Here is a 20,782-nt window from a genome sequence, read left to right as displayed (position 1 = left end):
ACGCGACCTGGGCTTGCTGTCTTCACTCCAACGCTGTCCTCTGGACAGTCCAGTCCCTTCACCTGATGAAGGCCACTTGCGTTGTGGCCAAAACGTCGTGATTTTTTGTTATTTTATTTTTACCTACGTGACTTTACCCAATAGAACCAAAGAGTATGGATCCTTGCAGTCACGAAAGCTTCAAATCTAGAACTGGCCAGCCTGCCAGAGAAGGCCAAATATTCTCCAAAGGGGGCTCATGTAAGTGGAGGCTCTTCTGCCAACAGTATGTATGTATTTTGAACTTCTTTTGCACCGTACGTAGCCAACCGTGCTAACGGGAGCAGTAGCGTTGAGTAATCAATTGCAGGGCTGCACCTTTACCTCGCATTGACACCCAAGGGGGTAAAATCAACACTTTGATAATCTACAATAAAGACTCCTGCATAGCCTTTTGCAGACTTTTCGGGGCAAGTGCTGCGAGTGAGCATCTATGAACCTACAACCACTGCTGTGGAGGCCAACAAGGGAGGTGCATTGGCATATGGAGTAAATAGCAGGATAGCAGGCGATGCAGTGCGAGTCAAGTTTTCGGATGTGTTGGTAAATTCGACTGAAAGAAACAAACATGAACTCACAATGATCGCAATTACACCAGAGTACACGTAATTGCAGCATAACCTTAAGTGAAAGACTTGCTTTATTCACATTCAAATGTTAATTATCCCTAATGAACATTGGCTACTTTTGTATTTGTCTTCCTATTTATTCAGTTTAAAAATATGTATTTATTCATTTATATGGTTAATGGCCACATGTGATTTTCTAGTTAAGAAAAATAAGCTGCCAAAACGCGATATTATAGTTCAAGGAAATGATTAGAATCCAAGAAGTAAAAAAAAACATTAATAGCAAAATGAAGCAATTTTGGCAGCAGATAAAAAAACTGATCTGAAACTGTGCAAGCGAAGTGCTAGTAAAGTCATAAACATTCCAAGGTTGGTAAATAAGCATCGGCTTTCTTAAAAACATGTTTGCTTTTAAAAAAATGCGCCAGCCAAATTGCCCCCAAAACAAAGAGCCGGCAGTGCGCTTGTGATATCAAACACCAACAACATTTCCATGCCTAAGGCGGGCAAAGGCCCCCGTTAAAATCAATGAAATTATACACAACACATTAGCACACTGCGCTCGCCAGCCCCCTCCGCGACGGCAAATCCAGTCTCCCCAAAGCCGTCCCGGCGGTCGCTAAAGTGGCAGCCGTGAGTCTCCACACGAACGCAGGCGGATGTGCAGCACGCATGGCTCACAAAGCCAACAACAAAACATTACGCACAGGAACAAGTTAATGCGAGGGGGGCCGCGTTTTGTTTGTTTGTCGCTTTGTTTAACCGCCGAGCGAGGCGAATGGGCGGCGAGACGCCGCGACAATTATATTCTTCCTTTCAAGAGGTTTGCAACGGTCAAATCAGATAGTCGCACACACACACACAAAGAATAATTAGTGCTAAAATATAATTACCGGTACACAAAATGCAACATGGGAGGAGAAAATAACAATTTAGAAAGCGAATAATAAAAACAATTCCCTTGTGAGATCTTAAAAAAATAAAATCTGAAAATATTGTTGAGATTTTTTGTGTTTTAAATAAAGCCAGCATCCTGCCAGAAGAGACATGCCCAGACAGACGGGTACTGTCGAGACAGGTTCACCACTAATGGCTAACAATGAGCACTCATATGAAAAGCGATCATTACATCTCTCAGCCACAATAGCCGCACGCTAAGCGTTGTTTATGTTGCATGGCCTCTTTCTTTCCCCGCTTAAAAGCCATTGGGCTCCTTCGGGGCTGGATCTCCGATCACACTTATTTTTGCCTTTCATAACCTACAGGAAGACAGTAAATAACAGCGCACTGGCTCAATATTTATCGTGGCATTATTCAATATTAAAAGCACGCAATACATCATGGCCCTAATGCATTGCACATGTTCAAACTTTACTGTAACAAAAAAAACTGCATGGTTAATACTTTGATAGCATAGTTTACGTTTTAGGTTTCTCTTAAAGGGTAGTCTCAGACTACATTTACTGGGCAAGGAGTCCCTGAGTGCTATATTTCAGAGAATCACGAAGTATTGCTACACAGGACCCCAACGATTACCAACCTGCCTTTAAGAGCAGATGCCCTGGGTCTAAATATTACCCGAGTGCCCTCAATATGGTACAAGAACACTTATAACTAATAATAATAGTAATTTTACAGCCCTTTGCTAAACCACTGCTTCATGAAGTCCTCCCCGTGAAATGTTTGCCCATATTTCACCACACTGGTCAATCCGGTTCGAAGGGGTGGCACAACCACCAGTTTTAGACGTCGCACGTGAGTGACATTAGAAGTGGCCGGAGAATAGAACTTAGGTTGCCGGGATCCATGTCGGAGTGCACTCATCACGATGCCACTGCTTCACCCCTTATGCAATGTAAGTATATGAACACTCATCCAGTTACGTTAACAACCACCCCCGAACCACCAACCTAAGTGCATCCACATTAAACGACCACGTAAAGCAAGCGCAATGTAGAAAGTGGGCTCCTTACTTACCCGGCACACAAACATGCGATAAAACTGTTTGGCACGATGCAGTCCCCTGAACGAACAATAAACTTCCAAAGCTCAATTTGGTCTCTCCGTCCTTTATGACTAAACCCGACCAGCCAGAGCGAGACTTCGTCCGGCCAAGTTTCAATCCGCATGACTTTAGACGTCCCATAGTGCAATTAAATGTTTTTATGTATTTAATTGTGCAAGTCCGTCTGCGCTCCAATTACGAGTTTGGCAATAAATTACATTTCAGCTTAATAATGCACGCCCCCATGGCCTCGCTTCCGCTGGCATTTCTCACCAAAATCGTGCAATGATGAGATAGACAAAGATCATCCCCCCCCCCCCCGTATAACCTGGTCAGACTCAAGGGGTAAGTGCTGTTAGCGAGCACCTATTAAGGCTGGAGCTGCACACAAGGGGGGTAAGGTGGCCAGCACCACCACACTGCATGCACACAAATGCGCGCATGTGCACAGCCTGGCCCAGCGCCACATTGCTGTAAAACAAGGGGCCTCGTAAGGGAGATCTGTGTATCTGCTCGATAAAGAGAAAGGTGGAGAAGCTCTGAGATTTAACAAAATGAGACGTAACAATGCATCGATAAATATCGATGCTTAAGCTGACGATGCAGGCGTCATATCGCGCGTGTAAAGATCACCGTTCTGAGATTCACGTGTGTTATATGTTAAGGAGGTTTCACGTGATCTCTGTGATTTGATTGATTAATTAAATGACCACTCTAAAGCGTGACAATGTATGTAATTTCTCAGGGAGAGAATCTATACGTGCCTACTTTCAAGTATTCAAAATCTCATGGCTTAGCTGGCACAGACCACGATGGACAAATGGACCACAGATGCTAGGACTGGCAGATGGAGGGGACAGAAGGGCAGAGAGATGGAGAGATTTATAGCCAGAAGGACTGCCGGCCAGACTGGGAGCGACTGACCAAGAGATTCACAAGCAGATGGTGAGACTAATCCCGACAAGCAACAACTCTGAAAATACATACGACTTCTTGATCATGACTACACGTGCCAAAGTCACATGAAAGAGACTCATGCTCAAAGGAAGCGGCTGAGTCGGCGTAGTTGATTGAGAAGCCACTTGTTACCGCCTAGATTCAATTGCTTGAAGGAGCTCCCGTCACGTGGAGCGAAACGTCGGACATCGTTCCAAACAACACGCGGCAGGACCCGAAAACACGTCGGGGATCTACAAGCTGCTTGCTGGTTACAGGACAAGTCGGTGACACTATGGATTGAGTGCGTAAGCACAAAGCACGGCAGGGCTTAAGCAGTGAATGCACCTTCGGCAAGCCGGCGGTGACCAGGTGATGGATGTGACCCCTCGACACAGAGAGATTCCTCGCGAGTCGTAAAGTCCCTGCAGACATTTCATTGCAATATCGTGTTCCTGTGCCGTACTGCCGCACACGGGCACCCTGCTCAACGCCTCCACCTCATACTCACGACATATATTACGTGCAAAACGGACGGTTTTGCGTGCAACATGAATTAGCGCGGCCATAACTCGCCAAGTAATTTGGGGTAATTATCAGGGCAGTGGGCCTCACCAGTCAAAGCGCTGGCGTCAACCCGCTCTGAAGTAAGACGTTAAAACCTTCCCAACGAGACCCACAGTCTCCGGGTAACGCGAGTGCCGCCGCTCCTCGGGGCTCGCCACTTTGAACAATTACCCCAGTCACTTGCAATCGCGGCAACAACAACGCTCTCTTGTGGCGCCCGTCACGCGCGGCACCTCCCGCGGAGCTACCGTTCGCTTCCTCGGAGCAAGCACGCAACGCATGCACGCAGCAAGCACGCAACGCAGCGCGCATGGCGCTGCTGGGACCGGCCATTCCATAAGCCAGAGCAGAACACGTCATGTGGAAGATGTACGCTGTATGATTAACTTATTACGCACCGTACGTAGCCAACCGTGCTAATCGGAGGTGCGGGGGAAGGATAGCAAACTAAGCACAGAAAGCAGTTCTAGTGAAATTAGTTTTTAATCTAGATGATTTAAAGGTGCAAAGCTCTAGCGGTTTCGAAATGTCGGAAAGAAGAGCATTCCAGATGGCCGCAGAAGCGCATATGAAAACGCGCGATGCAGTTACCGTCTTTGCTCGACAGTTCGCCAAATGCCGTTAGCACATACTAGGTAGTTATTATTCAGCCGTGGATCTGTCCATTGCTAGATGAAGGCCTCCACCCTCAGCCAACGCCATCTCTCACGGTCCCACGATGCAACGATCCACCTGGCACCTGCGCAGTTGCTCAACTCGCAGCTCTGCTAGAAGTCCTCGCAGACACGTCCACTCCCTTGGCCGTCTCAGCAGCGTCATCCCTTTTAACGATGTGTCCTGCCCATGTTCACTTAAGTATTCTTTGCAGTCAATAATTAATTTCTGTATGTTTTATTTGTTCTCTAAATCTTTCTTTCTGCCACTCAGTGTAATTCCGAGCGTTCACCTTTTCATGCTTCTTAGCGCATTTTTCAGTTTTAAATTCCACTTTATTTAACAATGTCCAGGTTGCTGATCCATACATCATTGCAGGAAATATAGTCTGATTATAAAAAACAACTTACGTTTAAAACAGTGAATCACACTAGACTTAAAAAATGCATGGGAGGAAGCATTTTTTATGCATTGTTGAATGCTTCCTATATAAAACCTCTGCACTTCCATAACAAAACTTTGCAGCCATTAACAATTACATTGATTGTGTTTATACAATGTTCATTCTGAAACGCTCTACCCCCTTGCGCAGAAACCAATCGGCGAGCGGTCAGGCATGTTTCCACTAACAACTAACCACAGTTCAGTTGTGTTTGCTTACACGCTTGTGGTCATTAAAAACAGCAATAAGAAATCCCCAGTGCTGTGCCCTGCGCAGGAAACAAAAACGGGGGGGGGGGGGGGGGGAATAAATTCCATTTTGCCCAACACTACAAATGAGCTGTTTACTTCAGACCCTAGACTCCCTGTGTTAACCCCCCCCCCCCCCCACCGGGGAAGCAATGCCACCCACCCACAAGCGACACGCAAGTCACTTACGAATTATCCCCGACAGCATGAGTGTGGCAAGCGGTTTTGCAAAATATAAAAGTGCGTATGCTTGTGGACCGGTAGGAGAAAACACATAGCTCACTGTACGGACAAATATCCTCTTTCATACGTATTTTTGCAAGGCCGCGTTACGCCACGCGGGGGCGGAAGGTTCACGAAGGAAGCCACAACGTGACCCTGGTGAACGTTAACGGACGAAAAATAACAATAATGTATTGGTGTGTTTTTTTTTTACTCGAGGCAAATTCAATGTAAACCCAGTTTGGCTCTATCGGGATGCTGCCATGGTGGAATGGGTGGCACGCTGGGATGTTATTTCCACAGGTCGCTGGTTCAATTCGATTTCCTTGCACGAGAGTTGAAACGATGAGCCCGTTTCTTGAATCCCCCAGCCTCAATCCTCCATGAAGTATAAATGGGTTTACCACAGTTAGTAGGATCGGCAGGATGCTTGGTTGTGCTGGGATAAAGTGTGGGTACTCACGCCTCTTATAAGACGTCTGGCGTGCGTTGGAAAAATAGGTCAAATACTCTCTGGAGGTGCTTCTGCCAGCAGTGGCATGAGCAAGAAGTTAATGTCCAATGAAAATTCTAAAAAAATGCCTCTTCATTTACTCTTGAATGGCTGTGAGATTTAATTTCGGAAATGTTCTTGGGAAAGACTGCCACTTTTGTTTCTTGTAACGCCGACTATCCACGCTCAGCCCTACTTAGCTTTTGAGATCAGACACATTTCCAGAGGTAATTTGGCTACAGGCTTGAGTTGATCACTTTAAAAAAATAAATTCCCATTGCGTAAACTATACTCTGACCTCTTCTCCAACTGACAAAAAACGAAATGCTTTAATTATTCATGTAAACAGTTTGCAAGTGGATACCATGTAAACACTGTATATTTTTGCACTCAGTTGTAGCAACACATGCATGGCAATGGTGCTAAAATGTCAGAAACAGATGAAATACTCACACCTCCTGCTTTGGCTGAAAGACATTAATTACATTAATCAACCAAGCAGACGATAGGGCCACCACACTGCCATCGCCGACAAGGGCTTGCCACGATCAAACAATCGAACGGTTCCTCTCGCTCACCTCCAGCTTGTGCTTGCCATCTCCTGCCTTGTGCTCAGAGACAAAGTCCTCCAAGGTCTTTGGCTGGTTTGGTGCTTGTTGCTCAGGGTGCTGCCCGGCCTGCCGGTGTGACAGGCCAGCCAAACGCATTCCCTTCTCCACGTTGCTGAGTGCCCCAGCGTCGGACGCAAGGCCGTCGGATAGAAACGGAGCAGACGATGCAGAAAGACGTTGGGCAGAGGAGGACTCCGGCTGAGAGCTGCCCGATGCTTGGTCTCCACTCTCCATACCGCCCTGCTTCTGCTGTTTCAGCATCCTCCTTTCCCTGCGCAGGTCCTTGGCCTTACGAGCCATTGGACGGCTTGGGTCAGCACCCACACCTGTACCCACGGATCAAAACGGTACCCAAAACTCAACATCCCAGTTGATAATTACATGGATATTCGTTGTGCCACAACTCCTTTTATTTACAAACGTAAAAAATGTTTTTATCAATGGGGGGATGGTTTTGTGATAGTGTCATTTGTGACAATATTAAGCCAACAATTAATGAGATGTTCTTTACGTGCAATAAAAAAATAGAACGTTATGTTTCTGATCCCAAAGCACCATGAACTCAACAATATGACATTGAAAGTCGTTATACATTCACTTGAAAATAATTTACTCCAGAATGTATGATACTCATGATTGTGGTATAAGATGCCCTCAAGTGGCAGAAACAGTCCAAATCTGCCACCTACTGGCTAGAAAGGCAACAGATGAGTAAATCTAAAAACCAAATACACATACGAAACACACGAGGTTTTTTTGGGGTTGGATCGCGTCAATATTTTCGCAATCTACCCAGAAAAAACCCTGCATTATTAATTATTTAACACGTAGGCTTTCGTGAAAAATATAATCCATAATACAGGTTTTTTTTGGGGTCGTACTCAGATTGTAAATGTTGTGGCTTTGCTCTCCAACACACTGGTTTGCTGTACGAGTAACGAATTGCCATGTTCTGTTTACGTGACAAACCTTATTAATTTGCTGTGTCAGGTGGGGGCGGGTTTAACGACACATTTATATATTTACGCGATTTAACCCAAAAAACCTGTATGATGGATTATGGATATTGGTCGCGAAAGCCTATGCGTTAAAATGGAACACATTCAAATAACGTGGACAAAATAAAACAAATCAAATGACCTTTACAACTGCACCAACAGCAAACAAATGTTGCAGCGTACAAGTACGGTGCTGTTGTCAAGGCACTGATGGATGAGGGCCTCCCCAATTCCGTGCAAGTGGCAGGTTAAAGCTGGATGAGCAAAGGATTTGCTGCACTGCCCCCTGCTGCCCACGATGTAGCAAGGCAACAGAGTTTAACACGGGCTATAAGTTTAGCTTAAAATCGGTGTCGCAATTTTCCATCTTGTGTTGTAAGCCGGTCACCCTTGAAAAACAAGAGCATGTTTACATACTTGTCATCGCGGGTTGTTTTGTAATGTTGTAACCCACCTTTTATTGTTTTTTTCACATGAAAGGTAAATATTAACACAGTGGGTTACTGGAAAAACAAACAAAAAGCTATGAATCCATGTCTCAGGTTAGAGTTTACCAGGTTTGGGGGGCCTCTTTGCCTTCTCTTCGGACGATGGACCAGATATCTTCGGCAAAGCCCTGTCAGATTGGTCGACTTCTCCCACAATCACCGTGTCCAGTTGGCTTGGCTTTTCCACCGGATGTGGCATGTGGCACGCAGAAGGGTGCTCATCCATGGGCACCTCAGTGGGCACTGTGGAAACCAACAAACAAAACCTCACTCAAAATATTAAAGACAGAACTGACCGGGTGGCTCAGAGGTCCGAGCGCTGAGCCGGCACCACTGAGATCCATCCTGGGTGCCCATAGATGAGCACCCAGGTGATGGTCTAAAACCCAGTGACCAATGACAACACGCAACAAAAACATCCCGTTACATTTGGTTCTGCACTTAAAATCGGCCAAATTCTAGTTCTGATCATCCAACATGTCGGTTTAACTGTCGTGTGATGACCATTGCTCTTTTTGACAGAGTGGGAAAATGCTGCCGCTATTGTACAAAAAAAGGTTACTTGAAGGGATCTCAGAGATGACTGTAATATTTTCTTCTCTCGCCCATTCTGGAAAAGTCTAAGGGTTGCACTGCTCTGCAACAAATCAGAATGTATACATCATCTCATAACGTGATGATAGCAACATCGGGATAACTCTGGGGGAAAATACTTGTTTTTAAATGCAAATCATAATGTTTTCCCCAGATGAATGGTGGGGATCTGAAAATATTCCAATGATACAAGACAATGGACAAGCAGTTGTGATCAGTCAATCACTACATCACTCTGCCACATTGAAATCTAACAGAGCAAACATTTTCAAGCAAACACTTAAACATATTGCAATCCAAATAACTATTTGCTGTCCTTTTCCTTACAGATGTCTCCATTCGCAAGGTACATGGTCATTCGCTTCAGAATCTTCTTTTGGGATTTGGAGAGTCGGTAATCCAGAACTTGACACCTGTGAAGAAATAAGTTTGGACATTTCTTAGCCATGCTGTCTTTTCCCTGCCAGATCATTCCTAGACTAAATTGTCATAATATAAGTCAAATAAAAATTCTACAACAAAGATACACCATCACATTACCACTGTGCACAAAGCATATATTTCCCCCATTACTGCCTAGACTAGGGGACGGCAAACAAAGATAAGAAGCGCCATTTTCTTCGAATTCAGTAAAAAATAAAAAAAATTGTGCTGCAATGCATGTGAATAACGTCACGAAGCAGTCCTTAGAGAGCCGCACGCAGCTCCAGAGCCGCAGCTTACCAAATGCAAATATACAGGACACGCAAATTGAAAGTGGTCAGCCCCAACATACATTATTAGTGCAAGCCAAACACCGTGTAACTGCCATTCTCCATGCAGGCAAACCCGGGAGAATATGCTACTGTTAAAACTGGTAGTTCGAATTAAATTAACTTGTCAGCACCCAATTACGGTGATATTTGTTCTGCAACATCAGTACCAAGGGAACCGATTCGTAATTATAGAAGTGGACAGTCGTGGGAATTCCTGCAATGCCTGTCTTTCTGAGCTTCCGGTCTAATCCCACTTCTGCTAAAAAACGTGTTACTCTTTCAAAGTTCACCAGCGGGCCAGTAAATTTAAATCACGGTTTTCATATCTTTGCAGCAAAATGAATGGTAAAAAAAATAAGGCTGTGTGTGTTGCAAGTATTCAATGAAATGCCTTTTGGAGTCAACAACACGCTATTGAAATCACTAAGGACAAGTTAAGTTATTTTGTGAAGCCAAGGATTTGATTTGACAAAATAAAACTCAACAGTTTGATTTCCAAAGCCAATAGTGTAGGAAATTACAAACGTCATCTACTGCAAGTGGACATGACAAAACCTTATAGAAATCATTAATAAAACCAGGCTTTTGTTTACCAATATCATCACCCAACTGCCAAACACACTGCAATGCCTACTTATTTATACAATTCAGTTTCCTACAAAGGATCAGGAAACAAACACAAAGTCATATTGACCGTTAAGAAAGTTAAGTGAACTTGTGCAGGACGTGTAATTTAGAAATGATGATGGCTGATGACTAGTCTGCCGATAGAAAGGCAGCCAAAGGAGAGAAAACACCAGACAGGATGACCACTGCATAGATGGCGAGATGAGATCAGCGCACATGCAGAAATGTGAGGGGTAACAACCATATCGGGAAGGTCTTCATCCAACATTGGAAAGAAAATGGCTCACAATAAAAGAAAAGGCAAGGAATAATACACTATTTTCTGCCACTTCAGTCCATTGCCATGTCCAGAGAACTTACCGTATGGTATACTGAGGACAGCAGGTCTTATCCATGATGGGCTTGTACAGGTACTCGCCACTCCTTAAAAAAAGATGACATTTCATATCACCATATACTAATAAAAATCAGTATAATCTAGTATCAGAAAGCACATCACCAGCTCTCCAGCCATTCAGAGTTGTGATTCGATTCAAGATATTTAAGCTTTGTTTTACATTGTGGTGAATGTAGCGACTCCGTGTGGCTACGGCGCTTACGTTAACACATTTCATTTGTGCATGTACAGCCTTTTTTGTCAATCCACTGCTGGATGGGAGCCTCCCTGCAATGCGTGGATCGTGGTGGTTATTTGATGGGGAGCAGAGATATGGCGGTATAGAAGTACAGTAGAACAATTGACTTTTCTGCACTGTCCTCCGATGGACCAGCATGTGCGCAGGGTAACCACGTGCTGCCTCTGACAACCTGGCATTTATTATGAGAATCCATTCAAGTGCTTGCAAGGTTCCACTTTGAGATATGCTAACTGATTTTATCGTTGGTAATAACATATACAACATATCAAACGGCATGCATGATGAGTTTAATAATTGATGCTCATCAAGGCATAAATTATTACACAGCTTTGAGACTATTAAGACTGCGTGTGTCATGGCGATTCATTTAACCCAATATAATTTTCACAAATTGTCACATGTCACGTCTTGTATGAACTTTGTTTAAGAATAAACCCCCTGATTTACAACATTAATTAAAATTGAACCTTCCCAGAGGTCAAAGTGAAAAGTAAGCAGCTTACTTACCTCCTCCAGCCCCGGTCTACGAGATCCTGGTAATCATGTACTGTTAAGGCATGGGCCCACATCCCTTGGAGACGTGACACACAGATTACAATTAGAGACATGCAAAACATGACCTGCAAAAACCATGCAAGATTCAATCAGCATTAATGTCCAAAGCAAAACAATGTGTCTGTGCGCCAATTACATAGACTGGGAAGGACAAAACCATGGAAGGTAAATGTAACATCACAACCAGAAGATTTTTTCACAATAAGTTGTGAGTAACAATAAAATTGCGAATGGAACAGTTACATTCATTTATCAAGCACCATCCGATCGCAACAATTTGAAGATCCTGGCAAGGAGAGCGAATAGGTTTTGCTACGCATGCCCCTTGAACTGTTAATAGTTACAGGCCTTTGTCAATCCACTGCTGGATGAAGGCCTCCACACATCCTGGTACCATGTCGGCCAAGCAAGTTGTTTTGGTCAAATGGGTGGGGATGGGTGCAGGGACCGGTTTGGATATCACTCGCCACTGATGCTGTTGTAGCCATAAGAACCTTACGACACATTCATCACATTCCTAAAAAGCTACAGTACTGTAAAGCAATAATCGTATAGTCAGTATGCCTTATATATATACCCATATTAACATTTAATAAAGAACAGTATAAACAATTAAACTCGAACCATACCGAAACCTTTAGGTACAATTTTTTAATCCATTATCATATTACAAGCCTAAGTATATAATTACAATCTCATCAACTCTAACTCCTACAACCTATATTCATAGCCCTATATATAGTAAGGGGTCGTCCATAAATGACGTCACCCGATTTTGGCCGATTTTTTACCCCGCCCCCCTCGTCACACGACGTCACAAAAAGTCAGACCCCTCTCAAATGACGTCACAAAGCTCTGCCCCCCCCAACCATATTTCAATTTTGAAAATAAAACATGCTTTAAATCACTTAAACTAAAACTACTGTCATTGTAGTGCGTATTTAATGTGGCGCTGCACTCTGATGTTGTATGAGAAAACATGTTTTTAAAAGGAGGCGTTGGAAAGCTGAAATTTAGCATAACATTTACTGGAAAATATTCAACGTCTAACTAAAACTGCAGCTGTTCAGAATGTTATATTGAAATTCTCTTATAATTAGAAAATACTAGCTTTACCACCCGGAGTCTTGTCTTGGATTAACGCGGAGGGTGAGGGGGGGTTTGCGTGACGTCGGCAGGCACACTGCGTGACGCTGTCGCATGCGGGTGACGTCACAGATGTAACGTCACCGCTCGCTTGCCGTGCAATATATTATATATCCACGTTCAGAAATTTCCCTTTTATATATAGATTAAAAGTAATTATAACTATTAAAAAAACACTTTAAACTTTGTAGTAGAACGAAGCAAAATGGAGAGTACAATTGTAACAATCACATTCATTTCACTGAATGAAAAGCCCTGGTAAAATCATTAGAATCAAAACTGTTAAATAACAATCATTCAAAATATTTACAAAATTTATATTTCTCCATTCTCCCATGGAGAAGAAAATGCTCCTTCATGGAATAAATAAAAGGTGACCTTAGTAAATTTCAATAATCAAATTGTTAATAATGAAAATGTATCAAAATAAGTGTTGTTATAACAATTCTATTTAATTAAGATTTATTTAAAGTTGCGCATGTTGATGTGACGTCACATTTCTCAAACCCCCCCTCGTCACACATCGTCACAAATGTCTGACCTCCCCCTTCGGTGCGTGACGTCATTTATGGACGGCCCCTAAACTCCTTGACCTTATAAGCCCTATTCATAGCCATACACAGTAAGTTAAAAATAGCCACAGGAACCAAAACACTAAAATTCACTTCCACAATTCTACAAGTTCAAGCTCTATATACCAAATCTCTGCAAGCTCCCCTATAAACCAAAACCATGGTTATATAAGCTCTATCCCAATAATCCCTTACCCTATAAACCCTGACACAAACGATTCAAACATTAAAGCCATTGAAACCCCAAGACTAAAACCCTTTATCACTTAGCCCCTTGTAAGCAGAGTACAGTCCACAAACAGCACACAATTCGTACAGTATCACATTTATGATGTAAGCAATAACCCGAGGAGCGTTCCCCAATTCCCAAATTCCATGAGGACATGAACCCCGTGTGAGGATGACCTTAAGTATTGCTGATGACGATTATGGCGATGCAGGGATGTTATCAGCTGCTCTCAATGACATCTAAGAGATGATGATGTTAGGAGCGATGGCGAAGATGATGCTGACAACAGCAACAAGTATAAAGGTGGCAGAAGTTGCTGCCAAATGCCCGTCTAGGGATGGCGATAACGATGGTGACTCGTGGCCTCTCGTAGACGATAACGATGATCGTGGTGCTGCTGCTGCTTCTGCTACCACCAGATTCAGCAGCGGCAGCAGCAGCATGAATGAATGAATGTTCCCTGTAGCTGTTGCCGATGTCGATGCCGGCACACGGGCTGAGACAGAATTATCCGACGGTCAAGGCACACACACACACGACAAGGCAACCGAGAAGACATGCGAGAGACAAGCCGGACAGACGTGCAGGCAACGGGGGGGGGGGGGGGGGGGCTGGTGTGTGTGTGTGCGGGGAACACAGCAGACAATAATATACCATGCGATACACTGGAGGTTTCTCCGCCACAGTAGCCACACGAGTTTCCGCCGCTGTGAGACAGGTACTCGACCACGCTGTGCATTCCTAGCGTCGACATTGTCTCCCTTCACGGTGGTTTCTCTCCACCACCACCCACCACCACTAACCCTCTCTGTGCTCTTACACACGCGGGGCTGTCTGTCGGAGTTTCCCCTTCCGGACGAAGCGGACGGCGAGGAGGAGGCGGAGGGAGGAGGCGGCACGTGGCCCGGGGTCGTAATCGGGTTTCAAGCGCGGGACTCGAGAGCGCCCCGAACTGGGCACGGGCGAGAGAGCCTCTTGGGGCCACGCAAAACATTCATTGGTGGTCATTTGTAAGATTGAACCGATGCAAAGCATTGCCGGGGGCTAACTTGGCTTCGTGACGTTATTTGTTAAGGACCCACCGTCTAGTATTCACATCGTATTGCGGCTTTTGAAGTCATTATGGAGTGGGGGGGGGGGGCTTTTTTGTTTAAAACGAATTTTCGAAAAAAAACTGGCTCTTGTGATTTTTTTTGGTTTGCCTACCCCTGGGATTGGACCAAATGTATGGTGGGGGTGAGTGAGGCTGAGGCTGCTGGTGCATTGGCAATGAGTGCACGAACACTCTTTGGATATCTGTGAAAAAAGAGCCTTATAGCTCATCAGATTCCTCCAGTATAAAACACACTCTGATTCTGACTTTACAAAGAAAAGAAACTCACACTATCGTCAGCAACACTGTGGCACAAAAAAAAGAACAAAAATATATCATACACGACGTTTCGGGCAATGACCCTTCTTCATGGCACATAATTGACATAGCCCAGCAAACAACCCACGTGGTTGTCCTGTTGCCAATTTGTTCAGCCCGACGTGGGAGTTGCTGGGTGGGAAGGCTGCATAGTTCCATCGTTGTAAACCTTATCTACGACAGCATCTAACACCGCGTGTCACGGTCGCCCGGTGCTCGTTATGCTTTGCATGCACATTGTCTGGCGTAATGCTTCGGAAAGCCCCACTTGAGTCTCAAGATTATCTTTCAGGTGGGGGGGGGGGGTCCTGCCAAGTCTTTTTTCAACACACCATAGATGGCGAGAAGGATGGGGGAGGGATGTTTGCTATTCCTATTGAGTAATTTGCAGATGATTTATCAGCATGACGGGTGTACAGCTACGTGGGAGAATATTCCGTTTGGCGTGGGGTAGATTTAAGGTTGAGAGATTCAATTTGATACTATTCATCATTTGTGGCATTTTTAAACATGCGTTTAGAGTCTTTGGCTGCTATAATTGTCCACGTGAAAAGACACTTCGTTGAGCTATAATTTGTGATGGGTCGCTTAGGGGCCGTCCATAAATGACGTCACGCACCTAGGGGGGGGGGGGGTCAGACATTTGTGACGATGTGTGACGAGGGGGGGGGGTTGAGAAATGTGACGTCACATCAAAATTATTTAAATAAATATAGACAACACGTTCTACTTAATTAGATTTTTTAATAATAGTTTTCTCCTACATCAGAGTGCAGCGCCGCATTAAACACGCACTACAATGACAATAGTTTAAAGCGATTTGAAGCGTTTTATTTGGGGGGGGGGGGGGGCAGAGCTTTGTGACGTCATATTTGAGGGAGGGTTCTGACTTTTTGTGACGCCGTGTGACGAGGGGGGGTTAAAAATCGTCCAAAATCGCGTGACGTCATTTATGGCCGGCCCCTAAATATCTAAAAAAATATCTATATAGCTCAGTGGGTCTTACGTGGTACATTTTTTAAAGTTTAGTTTTAATAAATACAGTACAATAAGTAAGACGTGAAAAGATATAATAATAGGTGTTACCCTTTTCTGGCAGTAAAACATAAGATGTTCAAACATCAAATCGAAACCTTTGATGACAACTGCTTGTGTTGCAATCGAAACGTCGTGAGAATTTTATTTTAGCATTTTATTATTTCCCCTCTACGTGACTTTACTTTACCCTGCAGTCACGAAAGCTTTAAATCTTTTGCAAATAATCAAGTCTGCATTAATCACACGCACTTGCGGTGAACATGCACACAAAAACGCCCTCTGATATTAACATTTCGAGGCATTGCCTTTGAAACCGATTGGCCTACTACACCAGAGAAAGAGAGAGACGAGAAAATCCCTCCTTTCGGGCCGAGTCTCCCTCCACTACTTTTATAGCTTTATTTTGATGAATTCGAAACCGTTTTGGTTTAGCCATATTTGTTTGTTGTAGTACAGAGCTAGACTGATAACTTTAATCTAAATTGTCTCATGGTTGTTATTGTTTGACTTGCATCCCACTGGGATTTTTGCACACAAGCATTTATATACGGTGCTTTTTCTGGAAGACTTTGCTGGTTTTTTTCCTGGATTTTTCTGTTTGCGCGTAGTCACTTTCAGATGTTTCTTGTTCATGTTCTTGTTTGTTGTGGTTGCACCCCATTCAAGGGCCGAATGGCTCACAGGGCTATACCAAATAAATGAAACTGAAAAACTCTGAAACTGGAAAAACACCGCCACTGTCAAGATCCAAGTGCAACACCCGCAAGGCCACCAAGCGCTCGCGTCGCGCTAGACTGCCGATTACGATCCCACTCGCGGCACCGCCTTTACATTTCCCACTCCGCAAGGGCGGCGCCGCGCGGCGGGCTCGACCAATCAGAGCGACCTTTCCATCCGCCCCCACGCGTCGCCATAGTCTCAACCAACGAGAGCTCTGGATCCCGCACGCGCTGCGCAACAGCTCTACGAAATGCAAAGCCCGTTGGGTTTCATCACAAATTATAGTTATTGCGATCGGGGGGGGGGGGGGGAGAGTTTAAAAAATGAAATTTTATGACACTGTTGTTCAAACCCACCACCATCACCACCAACATAAACTAAACTCACCGCTGCTCCACTTTCCCGTGTCACCGCCGCAGTAGCCGCAGTGGGCGCCCAAGACGCCCCTTGAGAATTGAACCAGAACCTCCCAGGCCCCGACCTCTCGCGCCATCGACAAAAACGAAGTGTCCCTCGGTGCTTGCGAAGGCTTGGAATAACAACGAGCTACAAAATACAGAGAGCCGAGACTGCACAACAAACACGAGCCCTCAGTTTAAAAAAAAAAGTGACGCGAGTAGCAATCGCTTTTTGCCACCGTGTTTTGCCTCTGCGTGTTTGTGGACGCGTCCGCTAAATCCTTGGTGTTGTGGTTTTTTTCTGCTGCTGCGGGGAATCTCTCTTCCAGTGATGTGGTTAAAAAAAAATCTCTCACTTTGCGAAGAAGTTACTCATTGAACAATTCCTGTTGGGCGGTTTCGCTGCCCTAGCGTGTGACGCGGGGTGGGGGTGGGCACGAGCAGATGAAGCAAAGGCACAGTGCATAACCCCCAAATAGCTCAAGAGCTTTAAATTTCGATTTAAAGCTTTCGTGACTGCAAGGATTCATCTTCTTTGGTTCTTTCGGTAAAGTCACGTAGAATGAGAATAAAATAATAAATTGATAAAATAAAATAACACAAAATTCTCACGACGTTTCGGCCACAACACAAGTGGCCTTTGTGTTGGCCGAAACGTCGTGAGAATTTTATTGTGTTATTTTATTTTGTCAATTTATTATTTTATTCTCATTCTACGTGACTTTACTGAAAGAACCAAAGAAGAAAAGCTCAAGAACTGTCTCCCCCCCCACCCCATCCCTGGATTTATGAAAAATGTGCGGTGCATCGAGAAGCTCAATTCAATCCCAAAATAAAGGCTAGTTAAGTGAAAGGCAATTCACCTCGTGTAAATATCGTCTGCATCTATCTTTCCACTCCATTTTTTTCTTCAATGCAATGCTTCTGTTATCTCACCACATCTCTATCACTTGCCTATGACTGCATCTAAATTTTGATTTAAAGCTTTCGTGACTGCAGGGATTCGTATTCTTGGTTATTTCGGTAAAGTCACGTAGAAGGGAAACGATAAAATAAAAATATAAAACAATAAAATTCTCACGACGTTTCGACTGCAACACAAGCAATCATCATCAGGTGTGAAAACCACAGCAAGAAAATTTGACAAAGTGGCGGTTATTTTTAACGTTAGCACCACAGAGAGCGATTTGGCAGTTATTCAGATGGACGAGTCCATCTATGTTCGGAAAAGAGGAGGGAGGAGACGAAAATAATGAATGCGGTCTGAAAGCCACCGTAAGCGTGAACAATCAATTAAGACCCGAAATGGTTTATCAAATCCTTCCAATGATTGCTAAGCCAGAATCCATCTTCTCGGTTGAGGTTATTTGCAAGCCATCTGGCTACCATGAGAGATTCGTTCATGAGGCTATCCACATATACAAACACAGAGACAATTTCAACCGAGAAGATGGATTCTGGCTTAGCAATCATTGGAAGGATTTGATAAACCATTTCGGATCTTAGTTGATTGTTCACGCTTACGGTGGCTTTCAGATGGCATCCATTATTTTCGTCTCCCCCCTCCTCTTTTCCGAACATAGATGGACTTTTCGATTTAAAGCTTTCGTGACTGCAATGATTCATCTTCTTTGGTTCTTTCGGTAAAGTCACGTAGAATGAGAATAAAATAATAAATTGATAAAATAAAATAACACAATAATATTCTCACGACGTTTCGGCCACAACACAAGCGGCCTTCATCAGGTGAAGGGGGCGAGACTGTCTGGTAGGACAGCGCTTTTAACCAGTATTTTACCGAAAGAACCAAAGAAGATAGATGGACTCTTCCATCTGAACAAACTGTCAAATCGCTCTCCGTGGTGCTAACGTTAAAAATAACCGCCACTTTTTTCAAAATTTCTTGCTGTGGTTTTCACACCTGATGATGATTGCTTGTGTTGCAGTCGAAACGTCGTGAGAATTTTATTGTTTTATATTTTTATTATTTTATTGTTTCCCTTCTACGTAACTTTACCGAAAGCACCAAGAATATGACTGCATTTGTTCTGGTATAGTCTCACTCCAAGTGCGTGTTTTGAAAGTGGGGGCCCCAAAACGTAATTTCTGCTTCGGGGTCTTTTTGGGCTCACAGCACTACCACTGCTAGTTGTGGGTTAAGTTATCCTTCATGAAGACCCAAAAGCTTACGACCAAATTCACCTGGAGTGTGCCTTACCTCGTCAGAATCTTGGAAATTAAAAGTGCGCAAAGACGCGTGGCAAAGTTCATTCTTGTAATCACGCTGAGAGGAGCACACAGATTGGAGAGCATACCCAAGTTAGTGACATCATATTGACTTCAGAAAAGTGGGCTTGGGGAGGACACGTCCACTCGAAGGGATGATGGCCGGCGAGTGAGACGAACGACAAGGTGTTTGCCATTCCATCATTAATATGACTTATCTAAGGCACACGTTCTCAAATCCATGCCTTCTTCTCCCTGAGTAATTGCTGTCATTGCCTGCACCTTACGGGGCATCATGTGGTCCTAATTTCCATCACACAGTCTCTGGAAAATAGCAGCCTTATTTCAACCGCTCGGTGATATTTGAGTACACTTTTGACTCAACGAGTGGATCCAAGATCTGCCTAATTTAGATTTAGAAATCCATATTATAAAAAAAAAATATTTTGATCAAATGCTTTTAACCAGTATTTTTTTTTCAACCCCAGCTGCAGAGATATACACAAGAATACAATTATCTACAGGAATGTCTTGTAAGCTAGGTGGGGCCCAAATTGAATAATCTCTCACAAGAAAGACTTGCGAGCCTGGGTATTTTGAGTATTTTAAATAGCATTATGCGAAAAACTCAGAGACCATGAAATTACCCTCATTCCACTAGCTATTTTAGCCACTAAATCAGTATCTTCAAAGGTTAAAATATATCTTAAACATTTTATACTGAATTGTCTTTTAAAATAATTTACTTTGAGTTAAACCAGTTTCTTGATGAATAAAGACCACGCTTGTGGCATGTTTTGATGCCTACAGGAAATTACATCCACCGGAAAGTCCGCATAACTGATACGTGTATAGCCCAATAGTTTAAATGAGTACAGCATTTGAAATATTCGTGACTAACCACACAAAAACAGTACATAAAAAATATACACTGAATAATGACGCAATCTTAATAGGTCAATTCAGATCACGCTGTGAAGAATTTCACACTCCAAAAATACTTCCCCAAATATGTGATCATCCTTGAATGTTGCAAAGGAAATTGCTGGACAATTACGGTCAACCTAAGCCAGGTCGCTCTTTGCAATTCTAAATTCTTGACCCCAGAACCTAATCCCCGCAGGAAAGACAGTCGTGAGAAATGAACCCCGCTGGCTGTAATCTGGCGAGTTGTCGCGCTTTCCATAAACGAGTCCTCAAGGATTTATCATTGCTCGTTCTTAGTAGCCTCGTGCATTCTCAGCGACAGACACGGATGCATAGTTCTGCGCCAGTCACTGTTGAAATATTGAGTTCCTAACCCTGACCTTTTAACCAGAGGCCAGTTCTGCCACCCCTAGCCAAGACTACGTGGAAGCAATGTGCAGGGAGCGATCAGGCATGCTACGGCTCTCATTAACGCCTCCCGAAGGATGTCCAATTGACATCGCTATGTGCGTGCCCATTGCTGGCCTTTGATAGTGTGGAATGAGGTTGTATTTGAAGTGATGTATTTCGACCTGGCACCGTAGCTCCTAGCAGAAACTGTTCAACCATGGTCGCATAGCTCTGTGTTTTCTGGCGATTCTCACTCCTTTTTTTACAAATGAGCCTCCAGATGT

General features: G+C 43.9%; 1 protein-coding gene across 7 annotated transcripts in view; it reads right to left on the bottom strand.

Moving 5' to 3' along the window:
* The window catches only part of ATE1 (arginyltransferase 1), a 99,967-nt gene extending 82,552 nt beyond the window's left edge, over positions 1 to 17,415 (bottom strand). For 3 of the 7 annotated variants that reach the window (XM_076066307.1, XM_076066306.1, XM_076066303.1), the window contains exons 1-6: positions 16,945 to 17,414; positions 11,394 to 11,457; positions 10,609 to 10,671; positions 9,194 to 9,279; positions 8,339 to 8,515; positions 6,754 to 7,112 (exon numbers count right to left, since the gene is read on the bottom strand). In XM_076066307.1, coding sequence (XP_075922422.1) covers positions 6,754 to 7,112; positions 8,339 to 8,515; positions 9,194 to 9,279; positions 10,609 to 10,671; positions 11,394 to 11,457; positions 16,945 to 17,050 — 855 coding nt within the window. In that variant the 5' untranslated portion in view covers positions 17,051 to 17,414. Of the gene's footprint in view, positions 1 to 6,753; positions 7,113 to 8,338; positions 8,516 to 9,193; positions 9,280 to 10,608; positions 10,672 to 11,393; positions 11,458 to 14,042; positions 15,364 to 16,944 lie in introns of those variants that run through there. The other 4 variants (XM_076066304.1, XM_032952322.2, XM_032952321.2 and 1 more) reach the window with 4 other exon arrangements.
* Between the last annotated feature and the right edge of the window lie 3,367 nt (positions 17,416 to 20,782).

This window comes from Petromyzon marinus, chromosome 11 (assembly GCF_048934315.1).
Source record: "Petromyzon marinus isolate PM22_M1 ecotype Great Lakes invasive population chromosome 11, UKy_Petmar_22M1.pri1.0, whole genome shotgun sequence".
In the NCBI taxonomy this organism is placed as follows: domain Eukaryota; kingdom Metazoa; phylum Chordata; class Hyperoartia; order Petromyzontiformes; family Petromyzontidae; genus Petromyzon; species Petromyzon marinus.
The sequence above is the reverse complement of the archived record's forward strand: the minus strand, read 5'-3'. Positions and strand labels throughout refer to the sequence as shown.